This window comes from Pseudonaja textilis, chromosome 1 (assembly GCF_049901715.1).
Source record: "Pseudonaja textilis isolate UNSWEBS1 chromosome 1, rPseTex1.2, whole genome shotgun sequence".
Taxonomy (NCBI): Eukaryota; Metazoa; Chordata; class Lepidosauria; order Squamata; family Elapidae; genus Pseudonaja; species Pseudonaja textilis.
This window is the reverse complement of record NC_141990.1, coordinates 82,390,088-82,417,113: the sequence shown is the minus strand read 5'-3', so window position 1 is coordinate 82,417,113 and position 27,026 is coordinate 82,390,088. Positions and strand designations below refer to the sequence as shown.

The 27,026-nt window shown below is 36.9% G+C and overlaps 1 protein-coding gene across 1 annotated transcript in view; it reads left to right on the top strand.

Moving 5' to 3' along the window:
- UST (uronyl 2-sulfotransferase) overlaps positions 1-27,026 on the top strand; it is a 110,909-nt gene that overhangs the window by 45,721 nt on the left and 38,162 nt on the right. Inside the window, exons 3-5 of the mRNA XM_026705406.2 lie at positions 4,171-4,326; positions 12,148-12,227; positions 21,870-22,023. Of these exons, the coding sequence (XP_026561191.1) occupies positions 4,171-4,326; positions 12,148-12,227; positions 21,870-22,023 (390 nt within the window). The remainder of the gene's footprint in view (positions 1-4,170; positions 4,327-12,147; positions 12,228-21,869; positions 22,024-27,026) is intronic.

The window sequence follows — 27,026 nt, the reverse complement described above, 5'->3', positions numbered from 1 at the left end:
CACACACAGAGCACTTAACAGACAAGCATTTTGGAAGCAGCTCCTTTAAATTTCTCCAAGACTTGAGTGGATTCCCCCAGCCCCCTCTGTCAGATCACACTCCTTTTCACTCCAGCACTTGAATTCACAAGGGGAAAGCAATACTTGCAGCGTCCATAGGGAATCCTTGGAGAAGTTTTTAAAAGACCTGCTTCCAAAATGCATTTCTTTTACATTGCAAAAGTGCCCACCCCCTCTGTCAGACCGCACTCTTTCTCACTCCCCACACTTTAACTCACATGGGGAAAGTGATACTTGCAGTGTCCATGCCTTTCTTCCATTTCCCCAGGGAGAAAGAGGACACGGGGGACGGAAAGCTAGGAGAACGATTGCAAGTGAGTGACTGGGCGACTGGATTTGGGGCATGGTCACCGGTTCGGTGACCCATGCCAAATAACCGCTACCGATTCGCCTGAATAGGTGTGAACCGGTTGAATAGCACCTCTGATTAATGGAGCAGTATTTAAACTTCACAGTTCATTTCTTGAAAGTTCATACCGTTTATTTTTAAAACTTGAGAACGCTTTAACTTAAAACGTGCAAAAGCATTTCAACCAGGTGAAATAATGCAATAAGAAAATAAAGATACTCCCCCTCTTGTACAGAAAATAAGTCTACAACAATCCAAACAAGACTGGGATATTTTTCAAGAGTGATGGATCTGGACAGCTGAGTGTTGCTCTACCTGTCCTGTAGAGACCCTCACTTTCTCTAAGGAGCAGATTTGCACTTTGAAGATGCTCCTGGATCACCACTGTTAATAGAAGTCCAGGTGGCTTCATTGGCACCTAATGCCTTTTATCAAGGCATTGCTAACTTACTGTGATCTTACTTGGATAGAGATAGACACAGAGATGATATTCAGCAGGTTCTGACTAGTTCTGGACAACCGGTAGCAGAAATTTTGAGTAGTTCAGAGAATCAACAAATACCACCTCTGACTGGAGATTTTACAGTATCTTTCCCCTGCCACACCCACCAACCACGCCCACAGAACTGGTAGTAAAAAAATTTGAAACCACTGGACAAGCAGCATTACAATAGTTAGCCTTACAATTACTCTCTGATATCATCTCAACTAGATTTTTTTTAAATTAAAATTTAAAATTATTTTGCAACATATCCATTTTTCAATTCAACAGTGTGTCGTCTGGGTACATATATCTTATGCGCATATTCATATTTGATATACATCTCTTACTATAATGTTAATAGTTACATTCACATTAAAAACTACTCATCCTTATTTATCTTAACATGGTAGTAATCTTAATGCATACTGATCCTTATTTATCTTATCATTGTAGTAATCCTAATGCATTCAGCTAGATTATTGTAATGCATTGTGAATGGGGCTCCTTTGAAAAAGATTTGGAAAGTTCAAAAAATAGCAGCTTAATAGAACTGGCCATTATGAATATATTATGCCAGTCCTTTGCCATTATACTGACTGCCATTCATTTCCAGACTAATTCAAAATTCAGGTTTTTTTTAAATCCCTAAGCAGCTTAGGGCAAGATTACCTGAAGGAGCACTTTCTCATGCGCCTTACCTGGATTTTAAAATAAAAACCTTTCTCCAGGTCCTTTCATCAAAACTGAGGTGGACATCTTTAAGGGGTAGATTTTTTTTTTCTGGGGTGGCATTTCATTAATGGAATTTCCTTCCCAACTGGCACCCGCCAGTTGGCATCGTTTCAAAACCAGGTGGAGACTTTGATATTGATATGAATGGATATGTTGAACCTCTGGGTTGAAGAAATTCCATAAACTGCATTCAGGTACTTAACATTGCCAGAATGGAAAATATCCAACAAAACCAGATTAGATTCATGGTCTGATCCAGATTAGATTCATGGTCTAGATCCATGCATTTTTGTCTTTCAGGCTGTATGTAACACTTCTAGGTCATATACCATTCACAATTTCAGAGAATTTTTTCTATTTTGCCAGAACCAATATTTATAGTACAGGTAGATCTCAGCTTATGACTTGTTGTTTTATGACTATTCAAAGTTATGACAGAGTTCAAAAAAAACTTACTTACAGCTCAACCTCAAAGTTACAATTGCTCCCCCCTTTCCAAAGACATATGATTGCATTTCAGGGACTTGGTAACTGGCTTGTATTTATGTCTAGTTGCAATGTTCCATGGTTATGTGATCACAAATTGCCATGTTTTTTTCCAGTTTTTGCTATTTTCTGGCAAAAAATGTCAACTTGGAAGAATAGATTTGCATAGTGACCATTGTAATTCACTTTACGATTGTTCTAAAAACAGTTGTAAAATTGAGTCCCAGTCACATGGTTCCTCAACTTATGATCACAACATCATACGACTAAAATTCCAGGTTTTATTGTGATCATAAATCAAGAATTGCCTGAACATACCTTGCTTACCATCAGAGCATTTTAAAATATACAATTATACATGAATAAGTAATATCCATGAGTAAATATTTTCTGTTACTACTCTCAAAGATGAAAATCAAATATAGCCATGTGACCTTTAGTCTCAAGCAGTGAACAAAATTGAGCTGAAATAACTCATATTAACAAATAAATTGAATAGTAAATGAAAGCTATGATTTTCCAGCTTTCTGTGAAAAAAGACCTTATTAACTTATCCGTGCATTAACAGAGAGAGAGAAGTCTTAATGCATGGATAAGTTAATGTGTGAAGTATTAAAACCACTTTATAATGCCTTGGTAAGATCTCACTTAGAATACTGCATCCAGTTTTGGTTGCCACAGTGTAAAAAAGATGTTGAGAATCTAGAAAAAGTGCAGAGAAAAGCAACAAATATGATTAGGGGACTGGAGTCTAAAATATAAAGAATGGTTGCTGGAATTGGGTATGTCTAGTTTAATGAAAAGAAGGACTAGGGGAGATGTGATAGCAGTGTTCCAATATCTCAGGGGCTGCCACAAAGAAGAGGGAGTCACGCTATTCTCCAGAGCACCTGAGGGCAGGACAAGAGCAACGGATGGAAACTAATTGAAGAGAGAATCAACTAGGAACTAAGGAGAAATTTCCTGACAGAACAATTAATCCGTGGAACAACTTGCCTCCAGAAGTTGTGAATGCTGCAACACTGGAAGTTTTTAAGAAGAGATTGGACAACCATTTATCTGAAATGGTGTAGGGTTTCCTGCCTGAGCAAGGGGTTGGACTAGACTACCTCAAAAGTCCCTTCCAACACTGTTATTTTGTTCTGTTTGCTTGGTAGAAACTGCCTTAATTTGATTTTAAAGTGAAATGCAAATATGGAAATATATTTACTGGTTTACTGAATAAGCACAGAAGATTACTTCAAACAATACCTGTCTAGCTTTATTAAGTTTAACCTATTTATGTATATTTGTGGTTAATGTTTAGTCATTGAGAGCCGAATATGTGTATGAATCCATTATAATGTTTATACTTGGAGATATGTAAACAGATATGAAACCTTATTCAACAAGTCATTACTTAATACAGTCGTCCAAATAAGAAATGCATGTGTTTACTATTTGAGGTTCTTGGATTAATATTAGTTCACCAATTCATCATAGTCAAGACATAATTAGTATTCTGTCTCACCAAGGATTATTCGTTCTTGTTCTTTGGATAATTTCCTAGAAAGGGATATAATCCTAAATGGTTTGTGACATTTTTAGACCTTAGATTTACAAGAAATAAAACATAAATATGTATTCAATATTCTGTCTTAAATTACAAAGAGGGAATATGCAGATAAAAGTCCTCTGTTAATTGAAAAGTGCAATCAGACTAAGTAATGGAAATTTAATTTTATCTTTAGCACACTGAAGGAGAAAAGAAGAGTATGATAGCAATCTATTATTAAACAATTGTGACATAAATAATCTGTGCACTAGAGCCTTTCTTCAGAATACTTTTGCTAGTATTATGATGCCACAGGATAATTTCCATCTTTGATATAATAATCCAAGAGTATTATTCTACAATGAGAAATAATAAATACTTTCTGCTTTTTTAATATTTCAAACTTTTGGATTTCTTTGCACCTTGAAGTACTCATTTTCAAAATTTCAGTCTCAAGTCAAAACAAAAACATTTTTGGCAATTAAATATTTCCAAATAACATTTTTTTTAATCTTTTCTGCTTAGGTCCTTCCATTCCCAAGCCAGGTGGTCTACAACAGAGTTGGAAAATGTGGGAGCCGGACTGTGGTTTTGCTGTTAAGAATTCTGTCCGAGAGGCATGGGTTCAATTTAGTTACTTCGGATATTCATAATAAAACTAGGCTTACGAAGAATGAACAGGTAAGTCATCTGCTTATTTTTTCCGTTTTTATGTTCAGAATATATGAAAGTAAGAATAGAGTTGGAAGGGACCTTAGAAGTCTTCTACTCCAACTCCTGCTCAAGAAGAAGACTTTATAACATTTCAGACAAATGGCTGTCCAGTCTTTTCTTAGAAACCTCCCGTGATGAAGCACCTACAACTTCTGAAGGCAAGCTGTTCCACTGGTTTATTGTTCTCATAGTTAGGAAGTTTTTTCTTAATTCCACGTTGCTTCTCTCCTTGATTAGTGTCCATCCATTTTTTCTTGTCTTGATTTTTGGTGCTTTGGGAAATTCGTAGCAAGTCCATTTCAATGATGAAATTTTAAAATGCATTATACTATGTTAAAGACAGAAATAGAGTAAATAGAAAGAGAGAGTGTATCTCACTCAAATATTTATCCTGGTTAATGCTGTTACTGAAATATGTTCTGCCGTCAGGCATTTTGATGGAAATTAGCTTCATGAATGGAATAATATATATGAATGGAATCCAGTAATACTTTAGATATTTTTGGTTAGCATCCATAGGTGCAGTTTTTCATGTACAAGCAAACCAATTTGTTTTCAGAGAGTGGATTTTCCAAAGCACTTTTTGAGAGTAGGAAATGGAACTGCTGATGGAAGAAAAAATAATTTCTGTTCTGTCAGAGGAAATTGCTTTCATTGATGGAATATACAGTTGGATTCTAGATTAAATGTCCATTATTCAAGAAACATTTTGAATAAGCTTTCTTTAGTTTCACATTAATAATATACAGTATGCATGGACAACCAGTCTGGCATTTGCATTTATTGCTATTTCTTTTCCTGGGGTTTAGTTATGTGTCAGTGTGATGTCACTGTGTTTTCAGAAATTTGCTCAGATCATTCTCTGAAGACATTTCTAACTGAATTAAAAATAGCACCAAAGCACTGCACTGTTACAATTGCTTTGCCAAACAGGTGTGAGAGAAGGCAAATATGCCTGGAAGTAGATGGTTATTTTTCTGGGAAAATGTTCAGTCTTATTCTCAAATCATTTTTTTGTCCTGAAAACCAAGATTGCTAAACATTGAGTGCAACCCTAAAATTAACTTTGGAAAGTTTAAGTTCAGCACATTTGTGCTTGTTTTGGGGGATCAAAGTTAAAAGCAAACATCACATTATGAAGTTCAGTGAAATCCTGTAACTAATAGGTACTTAAAAATGATTTATGATATAGCCTTGAAGTTTAAAACTTGTAACATCAAACAAAATATATCAAAGAAACTAAAAAAAAAAGTCCCTCTGTGAGGGAGATGGGTGGTTCAAAAATGTGAAAAATAAATAAATAAAACATTAATTGGGCCTTTGGGAAGATTAGGTGTATGGATGACAGGAAATATTTGGAAAGAATGATGCAGAAAACTAGTGTGGTACAATGTTTAAGATGCTTGATCAGGGTGGAAAATCCCAGGTTCTAATCCTCCCTTGGGCAAAAGGTTATCTGAGTGATTCTGGCCTGGTCATTCTTCTCTGCCTTAGATTAAGAAATTGAAAAACATTTATCTATCAATCCATACTGGATCAAAGTGGTAGAACACAACAGCTTTGCAGTTATACATCTCTCTCTCTCTCTTTCTCTCTCTCTCTCTTTCTCTCTCTCTCTTTCTCTGTTCCTCTGTCTCTCTGTTTCTTTGTCTGTCTCTTTCACACACACACACACACACCCCTGTGTATGTATTCATACTCTCACAAAAAGAACATCTTTTTAATGTCAAATATGTCAGCTTCCTGATTCGAACTTCTTTTCCAAATTCTATTCTCTTTTGTGTGCATACTGCATGCGTATATGCATGGAAAAGACTTATACAGTGTTACCAGATAATTAGTTAAAAATCTTTTCTGTCCATCAGAAGAAGGTTGCGTGATTCCTAGCAAACTACAAATAATACTCAGCACCTTATAAGCAGAAGGTTATATGTATCAATATTTTATATGCCTCAGACTTAGACATGATAAGAATATATTCAGGCTGTTTGGTATTTGTCTACGATGCTGATAAGGTAATGGCTGGGACCTTTTGGAATTTGTGGGATGAAAGGCAGTATACTTATTGGTGAATCTGGAATTCACAATATACAGAGTTAAGAGTAAGCAGAGGAATTTGAAGAGGCAAGTTGGCTGAGGTCATAAGCATATTATAGATGATTGGGGAATTGACTTATCTGGATAATAATTCAAAAGCACTCCAAAGAACCTACAATATTGCTTTTCCAGCAGCAGCACATTTCATAAAAAAAGACAAATTGAGTTTAATTCTGTTTTAATGACTCAGATTTTTAACAGGATTCCATTTTAAAAATGTAAACATCAATTAATTAAATTTAGGATATGGATTCATATGCATACACACCTTTTTTTTTTCTTTCGTTTAATCATGAACAATTCTTGGAAACTGCATGGACACGTCCCTGCAGTTTTCCTGGCAAGGTTTTTCAGAAGTGATTTGCCATTGTCTCTTTCCTAGGACTGAGAAAGTGACTGTCCCCAATCACCCAGTTGGTTTTGTACCAAAACAGAACTAGAACTCGCATTCTCCCAGTTTCTAGCCTGATAAATTAACGTTGGACTATTAGGTCATTCCTAAATACATTCAAAACACCATATTAAGAAATAAAAAAAATAATTGGAACAGTTTTTGAAAAGAAGTGAGTTCCCCTTCCTCACAGCCTTAAAACATAGCTTTTGCAATTGTTCTCATGATCTCATGTTCCCAGTTAGTACCACCTCTTTCTACCACATAGACAAAGACGTAGACAGGTACATGCCCGTGTAACAAAGGATTAACTTAATCCTGATTGATTGTAAGGAACAACAATCAGGATTAGGTATAGAAATCAGGCAGATTGTGTCAACTAAATGCTCTCCCTACTTTGATAGGCAATGAGAATCCAATACTGTAGATATGATGCTGAAAGAAAACAGGTTGACTTTGGTGCAGCTGCCAGTTAGAACTTCTGTGAAATTAGAACATGAATATTTGTTCCTATACAGTGAGGCTAGGGAAATAACATTTTTCATTGCAATGTTTCTGTGGAGATTGATTTGCAGAGGGAAAGGAAGATGGGATCACAAGGAGGTGGCATTTGTTCACCTATCTTAGGAACATCTGATTTGAGAACAAAAAATTGTAGAAGTATATCTTACAATAATATTTAATGGAGTTTATTTTAAATCAGTCAGAACGCCAAGAGTCATAACAAAAAAAAATTGCAATGTTTAAATCACCCAGCTTTAACACTTCAAGTTTAAAATAAATAAAACATATATACATTTTCTCACATCATCATGTTGTGATTTTCAGAGAGATACATTAAATTGTATGTTATTACTTAGATGCATATTTATTTTTAAAATAACACACCACCATATCTAATATTATTGCAAGCATTGGCAAAATAATGTAAGAGGAAAGAGCCTTAACTGTGATATAAAGAAATTAAAGCTCTTTCTAGTTTACTTTCTCTTTGAAATATAACATAATTTTATTCCCAAGTAACAAAATTATGTTTTATTTGAATAACATTTGACTTTATTTTCAATCTTTGTATAAGCAGCCTTTACCATTCTCCTACGAATCATTTGTTAATGCCACCAAGTGGAGTATTACTGAAAATACAATCTTTTTCAGTAAAAATACTTTTACTGAACTTGTAATATATTCGAGTAAGAAAAAATTATTATTTATAAAGCTATATTTTAAAAAACACGAATCAATAGTTTTCCATAACCCTGAGTTATAAATACTTACTAGGAAATAACTTCCCAGTCTAATGTATAATCCATACTAAGGTATAGTGTACTCTGTGTTGGTGTATTATTTTTTCTCTGTGACTTCAAGTTGTATACAGTATTGTGAAAGTAAAGAAGTTATAAGTATGATAGTTTTATTGAATTGAATGCTTAAAATTTTTTTTAAAGAATTAAAGCTGATTTCTGGTCAAGTTTTGCAGTATATTGTTAGTATATGCATACCCATATAACCTACATTAAAACATACATAGAATATATGCTCATCTGTTTTTAAAGTCAAAGAAATTATAGTGTATCACATAAAAAAGAGAAGAAGATAAAGCTCATCTAATTTACATTAACATTTTCTACACCTCTTCATATCTTTCTATAATTTGAAACATCGAATAATTACAATCCTTTCTTTCTTTCTTTCTTTCTTTCTTTCTTTCTTTCTTTCTTTCTTTCTTTCTTTCTTTCTTTCTTTCTTTCTTTCCTTCCTTCCTTCCTTCCTTCCTTCCTTCCTTCCTTCCTTCCTTCCTTCCTTTCTTCCTTCTTTCTTTCTTTCTTTCTTTTTGCAGTAATAATTTTATAAGCATTTTCCTCTCATCCATGACTTCTTTCACTTCATAATTTCACAAAGCATCCTTATTCACACTTCCCCTTAGCATAACATGACACAGTTTTATGGCACTCATAATTATTTTCATTCTGTCCAGATCCTCTTTCCTTACCTACTCCATTCATTGTTTCATTATTTTTTCATACGAAGTGTGTATTTTGTGTTCTTGCAGTCATTCAGATTATCATTTTCCCCCCAATGTCTTTCTTCCATGCTTTTCCCACTCCATGAAGATCTATTCTTGGCGCTACCAAAAAATGATCTGGCCCACATTCTGAATCTTTCATCACCCTCATCAGACTAATCGTTTCAGACGTTTATCCTACACAATCAAACCAGTCACTCTTTTATATTCATTCTTTTGCAATGTGTATGAATTTATGCATAAGCTTAAGTTTAACCATGTATTCAAAACATGCATTTCGGTAGGCAGATACTAAAAAAAAAAAGAGCTGTTACCAGTCACGTTCATTTTTGACTTCTGAATAGACCAGTGGGGTTTGTGTATGTGTCAGTGTGTGTGTGAATGGTGTCTTGTCTCATTCCCATGTGTCCATTCACGTCCTTAATAATTTTTCCCCTTCATTTTGTTCATTACACCATTGTTTCATCTTTTGTTCTTCTGACATGCATTATAGCCCTTTCATTTATAATTAAATTTATATCTTCACTTCCTTAGAGGTATTCATCAGCATCAGTGTTCAAGGTCAGATCATCACCCTTTATTTCTGTTACTGTGCCCTGCCTTTTAATTTCTCAGGACACATCATTTAATGTTTTTATGACCAGTCATGATGGCCTCAGAATGGGAACTTTATGGCTGGTCATGGTAAAACTTTGCATTGCAATCACATAACCGCACTTTGGCGCTTGTCAGCCTGTTCACATTTATAACCAGTTCCTAGTAACTTGCAAACATGTGATCACAATTTTCTATGCCAGCTTCCCGAGAAAGTCACTGGGGAAGCTAGCAGGAAAGGTGGGAGGTGGAAGGGAGGTTGAGTTTTAGGCCCATTTCCCCAGCATGCTGAGGGATTTTCCTTTCCTCCATGCAGGGAGGGAAAATCTTCCTGTGTGCTGGCGGAATGGACTTCAAATCTGGCAAAAATGCTATTGAACCACTATCATTCTGCTGATCATTTAAAAGGCCCTTCTTCAAATTGCACTATTTGGAGAAAAAGCCTTTAAAGCAATAGCGAGAATGGCTGCCTGCTCACAGGATGGAACAAGGCAGCCTCAATAGTCAGCAGCTGCTAAACAACTGAAAGGTAAGTGGATGTTTTTTGTGAGGCTGGAAGAAGGCCCAGGTCTCCTGGGTGTGGTGAGGGGGATGTATCCTCTCCTTACTCTATCATGTCCAGGAGGCCTAGACCGTCTCCCTGGTGTTCAACTGAACAACCCACATTAATACTTAATGATTGTAACTGGGTGAACTGATCCTATGAGTGATCCTATGATTAATAACTTTCAATCAACAACTATGGTCATAAATGGAGGATTACCTGTGTGTTTTCCTTACACTTCTTTTCTGTTTGTTTAGCCAAGAAATTTGAAATATAAATTTCCAGGATCACAAAAGCTCTAACTTGACTTACTGTAGAGAAACTAATGAAGAAATTTCAGAGATTTTCAAGCTCTCTTTATAATGAAACCAAGATTCTCGTTCTTGCAATGGTTTCTTCTACTCTCACATGCAATAGGTTAGAAATCATTTTTCTTGAGCAGGAGGGAGAGTGATAATTTTCACTTGTTTTGGTAACGAGTTTGTCTGGCAGTGGATTTGTGACTACATGAGGAATCGTCACATTTAATCCATTAACTGATGGTCTTTATTATGTAATCCTATTTCATTCCAAAACACAATTCTCCGTATGCTACAGTTGTCACCAAAGAGACTGATAGTTGTTGACTTCTGTTGAGCAACATGGACTTAGTCAATTGAGGCTTTCACAAAATGCTTTTTATTAATATAGAGTGGGAATAGACTGGTTTTGCCCATGCACAGGTGGGATTCTACCGGTTCTGTCCACCTCTGTAGAACCAGTTGCTCTGAAGAGCAGTAGACATAGAACCAGTTCTATGTCTGCTGCTGTTTTGGCCCACTCGCCCGCCCAGGCTCTTACCTGTCCTTTATTTCCTGCTTTTTCAACCTCAGCTGCTTTGTGCAGCACTGCTGCGGTTGAAAAAGCAGGAAAAAAGGGCTTTTCCAACCACTGCATACCTACACGCAGCACTGCTCAGCTGTCTGGGCAGCTCAGCAGGTCGTAAATTGCACTTGCGTGACTCATGCATGCGTGTGCGAGGCAGAGCACACGTAGTTATACTGGTAGTTATACTGGTCGGACCCCATCCCTGTGCCTATGCCACATGCAGCTCTTCTGAGAATAGTAAAAACGGTACTGGTCAATCTTGGTGTGTTTTGACCATTGTGCCACAAGAATAAACAATGCACAGTTCTGTCCTGAGCATGTACATGTCACAAACCTTGCACATAACTGATACATGGTCAGGATGCATGTATTGATTTTTATCCCCTAACTAAAAGTATCTTTGTACAATTGTGCACAGTTGTGTAATTCTGTGATTTCAACTGGATATAATGAAAATACAGTACAATCTTGTGCAGGTTTTTTTTTTAATTACCACTTGGATATACAATATAAGTATTCAGTTTATAAAATAAACTGACTAAAGCCTAAATCCCTGGCAAGAAAGCCTGGAATTCTTTTGCAAATATCTAATTGTAACACTTTTGGATTGATGTAACACAGTATGTTCCAGAAATGTTGAGGCTTTGCAAAATTAAGCAGAACATAGTTACAGAAATCCCTTAAATTCAAGCTTTCAAAAAAAGGGGGGCAAGGAAGGGTATTAAAATTAAGTTATCTTTTGAAAGCAAAATCTCTATGGAAATTAAACACAAATAATATTTGTGAAAAGAATTGAATGAAATAATGAAAACATTGGCGCTTATTAATTGCTATGTTTATTTATATCACAATGCACTGATGAAATTTAGGAATGGAAAAGTTATTGTTTCAGGAGAAATTAGCTCTGATTTAATGAAATTTAATGTAGTGTCTTTGTAAGTACATGAAAAGTGTGCACATATCGTTGTGTTTGTATGCTTTATGAATATATGGGAATCTCAGGTAGCTGATTGATTTGTTTCTGCTGCTTCTGCATTAGTGCCTGATACTTAATAAGTCTGCCAATAAGAGAAGAGGAAAATATTTTTTTAATTAAAAAGTTCAGGAAAAAAAGTTGAATATTTTAATATTTTAAAAAATTATGTTTTCCCATTACTGTTGGTAGACAGTCTTGCTGCAATCTAATGAGTCAAAGCCCAATGAAATAAGTAGCTTTTCAGAGCTTCTCTTTGGAATTGTTTATCTTAATTTTGTTTTTGTTTTTCTTTTTAGATGGAATTGATTAAAAATATAAGCACTGCAGAGCAGCCCTATTTATTCACTAGACACGTTCATTTCCTTAATTTCTCAAGGTAAGGAAATTCCTCATTTAATTTTAATAGTATGTTGCAATTAACAGACAATTGATTTATAGAATTCTTTTACTTTTAATTTAATGCTTAGGTACAGAAAAACATATAATTGATAACTGTTTGTCATGGCAGTCTGTCTGCTGCTTTATTTTGACCACCCTGTGATTTATTTAGGGAATGTACAGTATGAGTACCGTAACAGTATGAGATTGTACCATAAGGAAGTTGCATTTCTGTCACAAACCAGAATGCAAACTTCCCCTAAGATGCTGTCGAGGATAAGGATTTTTTGACAAGAAGGAAGAAAGAAGGATTTTGTATGTTTGTATTACTGAGCAAAAGATTTGGGAATGTATACCTTTATTTTTATTCATTTGTATGACTATATGCTTTTTTCAGAGGTCACTTGAGTTTCCAAACTTTCCAACTGGAAACTCTGCATCATGTTATGCAAAAAGGAATCTTCTGCCAAAATTCCATTTGATTTTTTAAAATGTTCCTCTGCACGTATACTTTGCTGTTGAGGAGCATTCGCTGTTAAAATTTACTCTTGTAATATGAAAAGTCTTGAGATATGATATTTCAAGTTATAATCACATATGCTTTATGATCTAAGATATTACAGAACGTAGAGGAATTAAATACAGGTAGTCTTTCATGTACAATCACAACTGAGCCCAGAATGTTGGGGGTAAGTCATTGTGGTCACAAGTCATCACGACACTGTACTTGATTTTGCAAGCATTCTTATGAAGATCATTAAATGAATCACACAATTCATTAAGTGAATGGCATAGTTATAACTGGATGGTTTTTGCAAAAAAAACCTGCAAAAACATTGCAAAATGTAATAAAGTGCCTGTAGGGTGCTACAACCCGTTGTCATTGTGAGCTGGTTGCCAAATGCTCAAAATGCAATCATATGGCCACAGCAGTGATGCGGCAATAGTAACTTTAAAGGTAAATTGAATGTAACTTTTTGACCCTGTAATAAACTTTGAACAGTCATTAAGTGATTGGTCATAAATTGAGGATTACTTGTAAGTCAGAAAAACACAATTAGTTGGAGGAATAAATTTAAATTTGCACAATGTTGGTTGAGGGAGAACAGAAGAAGAGGCGTGCAGGCTGTTTTAATGCACATGTAAATTTGTATGAAGTCCAGTTTCATTTGAAAAATGGTGCTTTTCCTAAAATTTCACACAAGGAATGGTTAAAAATGAAGTGTTACAGCACACCTTTGTGCTACCATTCTACAGGCTGATATCAAAAACAAAACAAAGTTTATACCCTTGACTTATAACCATTCAGTCAACAATTTTCCAAGTTATAATAGCACTGAACAACTGGTGGTTATGACTTCAGAGTTCTAGCCATCCCAGCACCGCTACAGTCACATGATCATGAGCTGGATATTGACAACCTGTTCTCCCTTAACAATGTGTTGCCAATTGTCCCACAATCACTTGATCATGATTTGCAACCATTCCTGGGGAAGCTGCAGTAAATCTCTTCCACTCATGCATCCGTCCCCAGCCATCTACACTTGCACTATATAATCCACTCACTCACCCCCATGTACCTCCCTGAGCAGTACTGCGGCCCCAGAGGAACTCCCTGAACTACACTGCGCCTCTTGCCCGCACTTTCTGACCTGCACCTCCGCAACCCATACTGCGACTCTTGTGCACTCTCATGCAACCTCCTTTGCACACACTTGTGTGTTAGCACCGTGCCTCTTATATACCTTTCCAATCCTCTCTGGCAGCACTTACCTTTCTGTAGGCATGGGATTCGCCAGCTCCCACACTGACTTTGGCTGTAGAAAGCCGGCTGGAAGTTGCCTCGTCTAATGATCATGGGATTCAGTTAATGATGGCAACTGGATCGCAGATATTCCTGCCAATAAGCAATGTTATTCCTCTTTATATCTGCATCTCACAGCCATCTTTCATTACTAGGACTAGGAAAGAAGGCGTGCTTTGCCTCCATGTGGCATTTGCATCATGCAGGTAACATGTTGTGCTGTTGTAAGCAGGGGTGGGTTTCTACCGGTTCGGACCGGTTCTATGGAACCGGATGTTATGAGTCTGAGCAGTTCAGAGAACCGGTAAATCGCGCCCCTGGTTGGCTCCGCCCCTTCCTGCCCAGCCACTCCCCACCCCGCCCAGTTATTCCTCATCTTGCCAGCCATTGCTAACTTGCCTTTGCCCGCCATTGCTACCTGCTTTCCACCATGGCCCTGATCTCCCTGGGTGAGTGAGCCTACAAGCAAGCCCCGGTCGAGTCAACACCCAACCCGGGCCAGCCTAGGCTGCTGCGCTGTCTCCAAACACCCCGCCCCATCCCAGGGCTTGCCTGGGCTGGGGCCGTGCTTGCCAGGGAGAGGAGAGAGCGTTCTCCTGCCCCCACTGGCCACAGAAAAGCCCCTGTGGGGCTGGAGTCGTGCTTGCCAGGGAGAGGGGAGAGCGTTCTCCTGCCTCCGCTGGCCACATAAAAGCCACTGTGGGGCTGGGGCTGTGTTTGCCAGCGAGAGGAGAGAGTGTTCTGCCCCCGCTGGCCACGGAAAAGCTGCTGCAGGGCTAGGGCTGTGCTTCTAAGCGAGAGGAAAGAAGAGAACGTTCTCTCCTCTCCCCTGCCAAAGGCTCCAGTCAGCAAGGCACCCCTTGATCAACTCCAGGACAACTGACAGCGGCTGGGGGCAGAAGAGCCTGGAAGCCCTGATGCACCACATGTGCAGCCGCATGGATAGCGGAGGTGGGGTGGGAAACTATCCCGGAAGCCCCTATGCTGCCGGAATCGCCATCGCCACCTCGCTCCTGCTGAATCCCTCACCCCCTGCAGGACTTTCAGTTTACCTGGGCACGAACTGGTGAACTTCCCTCGGAGCTCGACGCCTTCATGCAAGGATAAGGGGCGTGTGTGTTTGTGTGTCTAAAGTGAATGGATAATTCTAAGAGACTGGATGGCTTTGCACGGTTGCCGATGGCTGCACAATCCTAAAGTGCTGGGACTCAAGCAAGCAAGTTCTAACCATGAGTGGTTTATGTTACGTTTTTGCTATCATCCCCTACCCAATAATTATATATGATTTTTTTTTGTCTATGCTATAATCAGTGTCTCCCATTTTTCATCATTTTGTCTTTGTAACCCATTTGTATGGTGTGGAAGTGCTTTGTATGTACTTCATGTACATGTGGTTGAGCTATGTCAGGAGTCTCCAAACTTGACAACTTTAAGACTTGTGGACTTAGCTGGCTGTAGAATTCTGGGAGTTGAAGTCCACAAGTCTTAAAGTTGCCAAGTTTGGGGACCTCTCGACTAGATTATCAAGGAAGAGAGCATAACATGCAGCAGATGCCTAGCAAAATTTAGTAATACTGCAGATTGACTGTTTACATTGAAATGCAAGGTGCAAGATAGTGATGGTAGGTAAATTATTGGGCAGTTTAGTCTGGTATTTATTTCGGTAGGCTGATTTTAGAAAGCTAAACAGGATCAGACCTGGTAAGTACTTGGCTGGGAAGCCAACACAAAATGGGATGTGGGGAGGAAAATGGGGTTGGGAAGGAAAGAAGGAAGATAGGATAAGATAACTTTTATTGTCATTTTTTTTACTGTGAGTACACTGGAACACATTAAAAGTGAAATATATATATACATGTCCATACACATACATAACACACATATACACATGCTACACACACACACAAAATCATTGCCCATTTTGAAACATAGCGGAAAGGAAGAAAGTATTGGATACAGATACACAAATGTGTGTGAAAAAAACTGCAAAGAAATAGGATTGTAAAAATACAGCTTCCAACCTTAGAAGTTATAGATGAGAGAAAGAGAAATGAAAAACAGAGAGGGAGAAAGAGAGAGAGAGAGATGAGAAAGAGAGGCGGAGAAAGAAAGAAAGAAAAGAAAGAAAGAAAGAAAAGAAAGAAAGAAAGAAAGAAAAGAGAGACCTTTTTAAAAGAAAATAGAAAAATGGCGCTCTGAGTATTTAAGGTTGCAGACCCCTGGGTTAGGCAAACACCATGATCATTAAGTGAACCTTGTGGTCATTAAGCGAACACTGGTTGTTAAACAAGTCCATTTTTCCCACTGGGCATTTTTAACCAGAAACCAGAAGGAATTGTTGGAAACTGGCAAAAAACAGAAAACCTTGGTCACAAGACTGTGTGGGATGTTGTAACTGGTCATAAGTGTGTGTGTGTGTGTGTGTGTGTGTGTGTGTATGTGTGTGTGTATGTTTGTCAAAACACCAAAAACAGGTCAAGTAGATCTGGGGAGGTCAGTCATAAATTAGAACACTTGCTGAGCAATTGGCCGTTAAGCGAGGACCACTTATATTTGGTTTGCCAGTAACATGGCCACCTAGCTACACCCACCCCAGTCATATGACCACCTGGCCACGCCCACCCCATCACATGACCACCTAGCCATGCCAGTCAGCAATTTGTGGGTGTGGCTTGATAGTCACGTGACTGGTTGGGTGTGGCACCCAACCAGTCACATGACTACCAAGCCACACCCACAAATTAGGCCATGCCCACAGAACCGGTTGTTAAGAAATTTGAATCCCACCTCTGGTTGTAAGGAATGAAAATGATAGCTGCCTTTCTTAACACCAGGTCAGACCAGAATTATTTAGTAGGGAATGCCAAAACATGGCTGCAAAACTCAAAGTGACCATTAGATGGCAGACAGCGGAGATTTTCAAAAACATTTTTTTAAAAATAGGAACCATTCCTTATTTTTTGCTATCATCAACTGGTTGCCCAGAATTTTGCAGCTCAGATCTTTCAAATCTAATCCTAGGAATAATGTTTTCTGTCTTTTTCCGTATATTTGGGGCTACACATAGGTAAACTAGCAAGTGAAACATCAGGATCAGTTTAATTGGATATGAAATGGGTTTTTTTTTTTTTTTAGTTTTGAAAAATATTACAGTGTTGGATTGTGAGTGTTAACTTCCTCCAGCAGCTTATTTTTTAATTGAAATATTGGCATTTAGGGAAGAAGGGGCACAGTAAATACTTCTTAGCTGAAGCAATTGCCTTAGTTATACAAACATAAATTGAAGAAGGGTGGAAATGCCTATAATACAAGTGCCTATAATACAATCTACATCTGTCATGATGAAGTGATGTATGTTCTGGAAGATGTTGAGAATTCTTGAGCTCATTGCTAAATGAACAAAATTCTGTTCTCTTGAGGCTCATGGGAGGTGTGCCACAATTTATAATTTATTTCATATTTTATTCTGCTTCCCCATCTCCTACTTATACACTTGAAGTTTGGCATTGACCAAAGATATGTACGTAAATATAGGTCTTCTAGTTCAGGGGTCGCCAACCTTTTGGACCTCAGGGACCACCAAACTCATAATTTTAAATCCCACTAAACGATTATGTGGGCATGGCCTGATTTGTGGGTGTGGCTTGGAGGTCATGTGACTGGCTGGGCATGGCTTGTATGTAAATATAAATATATAAATATAGATTTTTTTTATAAAAAAGAGCAACTTTTACCCAAAAGCAGGCAAGCAGATCAAGTTGCTCACAGAATCATTCAGTGACCTATCTATCTGCCATTGGCTAGCTCAGTCTCATAGAATTTGCTTGTAAGCAAACTCATAAAATTTGCTAGCAAGCAAACTCACAAAATTAACTCACAACACACCATGTGTGTAAATATTGATTTTTTTATTTAAAGAAAGATCAACTTTTACCCAAAATCAGGCAAAGCAGGCAGGCAGATTGAGTTGCTCACAGAATCATTCAGTGATCTATCTATCTGCCATCGGCTAGCTCAGTCTGTCACTAAAAAACTTTGCTTGCTGTGAGTCTGCACTGAATAATAGAACCTTCAGTCCTAAGGGAGGTTCGGCTGTGCTTAAAAGCAGAGCCAAAGATCTAAAGACTAGCTAGAAAGCAAGAAATCCAACCATTTCCTGCTTCCTGGCTAATTTAAATCTCCCAGCACAGTAGAACAGATGATGGTCGGAAAAAGGAAAATAGCAATTTTAGCAGGCAAGTTTGCCGGGTAAGGAGTGAGTGGGTGGGGAGGGTTTCTGTGGGTCATGTGGGCAGCGCAGCCTTGTGTTTCTGCATAGTCTGGATTGTTTTGGGGGGGTGCTCTGGGAGTGAGATTTGTCTGCGGCCCACCAAAATTTTTGCCAGTTGGTGACCGCTATTCTAGTTCAAATGGATAACTTCTGAATGCCAGTTAGGTCAGTAGATACATATAGTTATAACTGATAACTATAGGTTTTGTAGGAGAAGAGCACTGAACAACTGGTGGTTATGATAGCCAAAAGGAAGATCTGGTAGCCCATTTTTTTTTTACTAACAGATGTTATCTAAAGGCATAAGCCATTCTGAGCCGCAGAATGCATCACTTTCATTTGATGCATGGGATACGTAATTCGATGTGGAACTTAAAGGGGCCAGGGAACAGAGGAAAGTAGGGGGAAGATGGGGTGATTAGGGAAATGCAGGTTATATGTGAGAAAGATTATGAGTTCCTTTTAAAGTACCGCATCCCCAATTAAACCCTACATCACTTTAACCATTCCATGCACTGGATAAAGTGCACTGCAGTTCATACAATGTTTTACCTTTTTAAATAACTTTTGTCAGTCTGAAAGGTACTGGCAGACTTCCTGTGATAATTGGTAACAGCATATACCTAGAATAACAGAGTCCTTTTTTAAAAAAAATTGTTGCAGAAGATAGATCATAGATAGTTCCAGGCAAGTGAGCAAAATATAAATCAGGGACTAAATTCAAGAAGACTGAATTTTCTCTGACTGTGCAGCTAAGTTGTGGTTTAAAATTGGAAATTTAAATGGCAACAAGATCTAATTCATCAATACTGCTTGAACCAGTTTGGTGACAGAACATTCCACAGTTACATGTGCACCTTTTTCTCTTGTAACCATCTTTTCATGTATATTGGTAAATCTATAGAAGACTTTGGTAAATGTGCAAATCAGTAGCTAGCATAGTCAGACAATTGATACACCTAGTTCTGCAATACCTGTTCTGAGTTGGGCTATATGCCACATATGGGCATTATTAATGATGAACTGCAGGTATGCCCAATCTGTGGCCCATGGGCCACATGCAACTCTGGACAGTTAGTAATATGATTGCAATGATTGTAAACGTTTAACATTATTATGTGATTTATATACATTAACTCTATTAAATATTTTATATACCGTCTAGCCAAGCATTGTGAGTGAAGTGGATAATGCGGATTCCCGCTTGATAATTTAGTCCAACAATAAGATAGAGTTTGGGATTTTCTTGCTGTAATTAAAATCAATTCCTATTTACTAAATATTTCTATTTTGTGAAACATTAATAAATTAATAGAATTTAGTATGACAATCCCTTGTTTTGGTATGCCACTATAGACAAAATCCACACCCACACCCACACACCTTATTTCCATTTGGTTGAGATTGACATTCCCAGAATTATAAATTATGTGCTGAAAGAAGACTTCCAGACTACGTTCACTAATATGCCTTTGAAGCAATTTATTCGATTTCAATTTCTTAAAATACTTTGAGTATTTGAGTATATTGAGTATGCTTTCTCAAACTAGTAATTCTTCCTCCAAATCTTGTTCTTAGCTGCTATACTTCCTAGAACAGGGGATCCCAACCTTTTGGGTACCCGGGCTTGGTGGAGAAAGGTTTTTCTGCAGACCAGAGGGGGCATTGGTTTGCATGCTGCCTGTAAATTGTGGCTGAGGCTTCACTTGTTTGCGTAGCCTGGTTGCTGGCATGCTGTGGACCAGTGATGATCCATGGACCAAGGATTGGAATAGTTTCATGGGTGAAACTACACATACATTTATGATTTAATTAAAGGGTCTTTGTTTTCTTTATGTTAAGCTCATGGGGGTATTTATGTTGACCTGATGACTGATGGTGATCTTTTATACAGAATTGATTTGTTAGCTGAACTGGATTGACTTCATTAAAAATAAGAAAGAAAAATAAGCACTTGGCTTACAAATTTTGTTCATAATCCATTCTGAGATTTAAAATTAACAATTCTGTTTTAATAATCTTAACATTAATACTTCAGGAACAATGAATTGTCACAATTCGTTTTGTCAAGCAGTGTTATTTTGAATGGAGGATTTAGTTCCTGTTCTAAAACAAATAATTACCAGTATATAAATACATTTTATAGTATTTCAAGTTTTGCTACTGGAAAATTATCTGTACAAGTATCACAGGACTAAAGTTTGGAAGAAACACAAAGCACTCTGAGGAATAACTAAAATGTCAGTCTTAAATTAAGACAAACTCTGGTTTCTATTAAAAATAAATTTATATTCATTAATTCCTAGTATTGCATTTACACTGATGACATGGTGCAAAAACTAAAAATGTGTAGAATGCCTAAATTTCATGAAAAATGTATTAAAATTTAACATCAGGTATCTTTTTATTAAATTTAAAACATTTACACTGCAATAAGGCTATGTGCTAGAATAATTGTATCTAAATCCTATTGGTTTCCATTGACATTCTTCCAAATAAATTATGTATATTTTTTCCAGCTAAATTATATATATCAATACTCATTTTAATCTTGTTTTTATTTGGATCTGAAAATAATAATCCAATTTATTAGAACATATTTTGAAATTAATCATTAAAATGATCTTAACATAGAATTTGTACATTACTTAAGGATTTATAATCACTAGTGAAATTGAAGATCTTAGCCCTCATCTAAATAGGATAACATCTAAATAGGATAACTATGTTAGAGCTAAGGTCTCCAACTCACTCGGGACAGATTTATGCTCAAACATTTTTAAAAAGTTTGTATTACATATTTGTCATGAATTCTTTCCATCCTTTGTAAGCTTTTATATGTGAAAATAATATAGCTAGCCATGGTGATGATATAATTGTCCAACAGAGTACCCTCACAAATAATTGTGTTTAGGATCATAGACTTGGAATGTTACACTGAATTTGAAATTGATTTATTATTTATTATTGTGTACTGCGGGAAATTTCACATCTGGATTTTCAATTTTACCCTGACATTTTATTAAGATTTGTTATGTTTTATCCTGATATATGTTAGCCTTTTTAATTCAGAAAAATAAAACATTTTACCAAAAACAGTTCAGGGCTTTCCTCTCAATTAATCCTTAAAATAAAATATACATATTAATCTCCCTGAGACATGGAAAAGTAAGAAGAAAACAAGGCATTTGATAAAATTATGCTGTTTTTATCTGTAGTCTTGTATCTGATTCTGTTGGCAACAATAGTATACTATACTTTATAAAATAGGATAGAGTATCCTATTGAATTAAATTAATATTACAGTAAACTGTCTTCTACCTGGTAAGATAAGTTATTCTACATTAAGTTCAATATAAAAATACATTGAAATAGTTATTACATTCTTTTTGATGTGCCTATTTAAATTTCTGATTTAGTTATCTTCAAACTTAAAAACATTTTATCTCTTGCCAATGGTTACTTTACTTCTAATTTCTACTCGTATATGTTCTCTTCTGACACCCTTTGAATTTTAAAAAGTTCTGTTTGCAGTTTTCTGATTTTTCTTTATTTTTGTTTGCCAGATTTGGAGGAGACCAACCAGTATACATCAATATTATTAGAGATCCTATCAATCGATTTTTATCTAACTATTTTTTTCGCCGTTTTGGAGACTGGAGAGGGGAGCAGAACCACATGATCCGTACTCCAAATATGAGGCAAGAGGAGAGATACTTAGTAAGTTATTCCAAATGTTGCTACCTCAAATTTATTACTTTATTAAGAAGTTTTAAAGTTGTGGTGGTATCTTTGTATAACTGATGAAAATGAAAAAAGCATAAACTCTGATGATTTGATCTTGGATAATAGAATTAATTTGGCATGTTCTACGTAGACTACGTAGACTTAGTTGGGTGAAAGGAGCAAATAGAGATATTACAATTCTTCACCAAATTTCTCCCAACACAAACATCGATCAAGACTACCTAGGGAATAAGAGTAGTTTCATTTTCTTGAGCAGCTAACTAGTTCAGCAGTCTTTCATATCTTTCATACGGCTCTTGAAAAGTAATTGAGAAAAAATTAACTCTGCCTTATTTGAGGTGACAATGTTAATGTTGAGGTCCACCAGAGATAAGGAACTGTTACCTACTGAGGTAACTTCTACATGCAAAACCCACCATGTCAAGAACAGCTTATAGCAACAGTGGTCTGTAACATATTATATTGGTCCCAGCAGGCTGTTGACATTATTTAACTTTTGCTTTGGTTGGTTACAGCAGGAACAGTATGTGGTCCCTTGTCATAGATAAATTGCTACCTAATGGGGTTTAAAGGAGTCCATTGCAGTGGTGGGAAGGGACCTATTAGACAGTTCAGCTTCGCAGTATCCCAGCAGTTTATGAGAATCTCCTCCAATGATAATCATTGACTCTTGACACTTAATTTAGTTATTCTGATTTCTTTTAACTTCTTAAAGTATGATGCCAACTATTTTATAGTTCAAAACTGATGTAAATTACATTTACATTACACTTCTCTTTGCAGAAACCTATTCAACAATTGAGCATATCGAACAGTAATTTAGACGAGAAATTCCATCATTAAGCAATGCAGTTGTAAATTGCAATATCACATGACTGTATCACTTAACAACAGCAGTCCTGACAATTTCCATTTCAGTTGTTAACTGAATCCCACCGATCATTATGTGAGGACTCACCTCAATCCAAGCCATTCCCAGTTGGACTGCAGGTTGTCCAAAGCGCTTACTGTCATACTGGGAAGAAGAAGACTATGAAAGTCAGCTGAGAATGGTAGGACTGGCAGGGCAAGTAGAACAAGGGCAGCCAGAAAGGCAGAGAGAGCGGGATAGATGAGAGAGGAGTTGAAGCACCCCTGTGTTCTTTAGTGCAAGCAGGTTGCCAAGCAGCAAAATTTTGATAATGTGACCATATAGGGGCACTGCAAGAGTCATAACTTTGGGGACCTGTCATAGCTAACATTCATTGTTACAGAATAGAACAGAACAGAATAGAATAGAATTCTTTATTGGCCAAGTGTGATTGGATACACAAGGAATTTGTCCTGGTGCAAATGCTCTCAGTGTACGTAAAAGAAAAGATACATTCGTCAAGAATCACAAGACTCAATAATAGTCATAGGGTACAAAAATAGAGCCTCGGTGGAGCAGTGGTTAGAGTGCAGTACTGCAAGCTACTGTTACTGCAATTTGGCAGATTGAATCCCACCAGGTTCAAGGTTGACTCAGCCTTCCATCCTTCTGAGGTGGGTAAAATGTGGACCCAAATTGTTGGGGGCAAGAGGCTGACTCTGTAAACCACTTTGAGAGGGCTGCAAAGCACTATAAAGCGGTATATTTATTGCTATTGCTATAAGCAATCAAATCATACTAGGAAACATTCAGCACCTCATTCAGACTTCGAACAGTCACTGAAAGAATGGTTGTTAAGTATGCCCTATCTGCATCTCCACAAGAAATTATTTTTGAAAACATTTCCGAGGTTCAGTAAATGTTGCTTCTGTTTCAGTTGGATGAAAAATAGCTCCGTTTCTGTATATAACTTCTGTTTTTTAGACGATTGAGAGAGGCTTTTGTTCAGATGCTTGATGTGTTATAACAGGGGTTCCTGTTTTTTTTGCTGGTGATAGTATTTTATCTTGGGAAATTCCCACAAAGCTCCCAAAGGTGCTTTTTCTTTTTTTTAAAAGGACAACAGTGACCTGGATGACTGAGAATCTCCATAGACATCCCACAAAACTCCCAAAATATTTCAAAATGCTGCAAAAGAATATCTGTTAGAAGGATCTTTCAGAGAGGGTTTAAACTCAAATTATTTAAATTTAGTAAATGAGATTAAATCCTTAGTGGCTGTTTCTTTATGCTTAATTTATAATATAGGAAATTAAAACTGACAGCTGTGTTTTAAGGTTTTTTTTTACCATCTCATATATAATGCCCCGTACTTTTACTCTAGAAGAAACCAACGATAAACATTTCAGGCTTGATTATATTGCCGAATATAATACACTAGTGCCCATAAATACAGAGGTTTTGGCTTCTGAAATCTCAGAAATATTTGTGGAAAATTCTACTGACCATTTGGAATCTAAGTAAATTGTTTCTGGCTTTGAATCACTTCCAGAAATAACAGAAGTTTGTGCAAAATATTGGATAAACTTGTTTTAAGTGTTTTCATCGGGACTTAATTCAAATCCATCAAATCCATTTTCCAAAGTCAGATTTGGCCTAAAGTGCACTATGCTGCATTATGTTCACAAAACCTTTCTACATTAATTAGTTCTGAGAAAAGTTAAACTGCAATCTTCTCTCTCTCCCCCCCTTTCATTCTTCCTCCAGCCATAGACGCAGGAAGAAAGATCAGCTAAGTAGGTTTAAAGCTGAGGTAAGGCTTATATCACATCCCAGCTGTTTTAAGATGTGTGGACTTCAGCTCCCAGAATATTCTAGCCCGCTTGCTGGTTGCTTGCTGGTGGAGAATCCTGGAACTAGAGGTCCATACCTTTTCAAGGTGCCAGATTGCTAAAGCTGTATTTCTCAACTTCAGCAACTTTAAGTTGTGGCCTTGAACTCCACGAATTCCCCAGACAGACATGCTGGGATATTTTGAGAATTACAGTCCACACATCTTAAAGTTGCTGAGGTTGAGAAACACTGACATATAGGAACCCTTAAAGTCATTCTGGACAGTACTCAGGACATTAAGAATATAAACAACAATTTTCAACCGATGTCCAGTGGCCATTAAAAAAATGCTTCAACTGTTTTTTGCTTCAATGGTGTTTTTTTTTTTAATTTCCAATAGCTGCAAATGCCAAATCAAGAATTTAGTTCAGTATTAATTTTGTTAGTGTAACTGAAAAAAAGGAATGTGCTTTACAAAAATAGCTAATTCCTTTCCATTCTTAGTCAAAGGTTTTAATTATTCTGAAAGCACATGGCCATGCCGTGGATATACATTTGTCATGTATGATCAAATGGTTCGGAAATTCTAGAAAATCCTGTAACATCTCATCCTCATTCAAAACCCATGCACAGGTCAGGAGGCCACAGGCCAGACAGAATGTGGCAAAGCAGGTTGACAAAGGAATAGAATCAGGTTGTAGGCTTTCCCCTTAGTTACTCAACCTGTATGCTGAATATATATTAAGGGAGGCTGGATTGGAAGAAGATCAGCATGGTTTCAGAATGGGAGAGATAAAAACAGTGGCCTACTTTATGCTGATGACACAACTCTGGTGGTGGAATACGCAAAAGTTCTATGAGCTCTAGTAATGGAAGTCAAGGAGCAAGCATAGGGAAAAATGGGACTAAATGAAATATAAAGAAGACCAACTAATGACAACATATATAAAAAGCAGGCTTCAATTTAACAGAGAAGATATTGAGGTGGTAGATAGCTTCTCCCTTTTAGGATCAACTGTCAACAGTAGAAGAACCACTAGTTGAGAAATACTTGAGAGAGGAGAATAGCCATGAAAGCCTTTGAAAAGATATTCAGATGCCCTGATGTATCTGTACCTACAAAGATCGAAATGTGAAGTCAAAGGTTTTTCCTGTGACAACCTATTGAAGTGAAAGTTTGACTTTGAAGGAGCAGGATAGAAAAAGTATTACACTTTTTTGGCGTTAGAGAAGACTCCTAGAATACCATGGAAGGCCTAAAAATAAATGATTACTAAACAAAACAGCTCAGAATTCTCACTTGAGGTACAAATGAGTAAGCTCAGATTATCAATCTTTGGTCATATTGTGTGGTGACTTATCTCCCTGGAGGAGCAATTGCTAAGCAAGATAAAAGAGGATGACCCTCAGAACAGCTCAATTACAATGGTGATGGTTATATCATTAGAAGACCTGAAGGACCAGGTTGGGAACAGATCAATGTGGAGAAAATGTATCTATGTGCTTGCTAAGAGTTGACCCTGACTTGATGGCTCATAATCAATCATAACAGCTGAGAAAAATAAGGCTGTTACTAGAATGTTCAGAATTCTGGGTGGAAGGGAAAGGAAATGTGCCTGAATGTTTTTTGTTTTGTTCGGTGTTTCCTAGAAGCACTGGAATAAGAATGAAATATTGTACTTTATGGATTCTGCTCAGTCACAAATACCAGAATGTACAAAGCAGTATTTCAAAATTGCTTAGAATATGAGGAATACTATGTTCCATTTATTTAGCAATTTTCCTTCTTCCAATTGTTCTCAATTATTTCTTTCAGTTACAATACTATATATTGTATATTTAAATGTAACTTAAAATTTATGAGTTCTTAGGAAAAGATCACTGAATAATAATAATTCATCCACACTACCTAAGATCTAGTTCCAGTCTTTATCTTCCATCGCTAGAAGCAATAAATTTTATTTGTTTGTTTTAGCAGTTTTAACCTACACTTTTGTTATTAATTTAGAAAATCGAATACTTGTACATGGCTTACATAGAAAGTATGGTTTTAGTTTTGGTGACCCTGATTCACACTTAATCCATATGAGAGAGAATATTTATCTACAAGTTCAACATACCAACAGGCTTCCTGAATCACTGGGAAAAAATCCCTGCAATGTTATTATTGATCATACTGTGAACTACTTGTGAAAAACAGCAGTTACAGCATAAATTTCTCAAACTGTTAATATAGAACCAGTGATACTCACAAAACGATATATTTAGAGTAGAAAACCTGAAAATACATTTC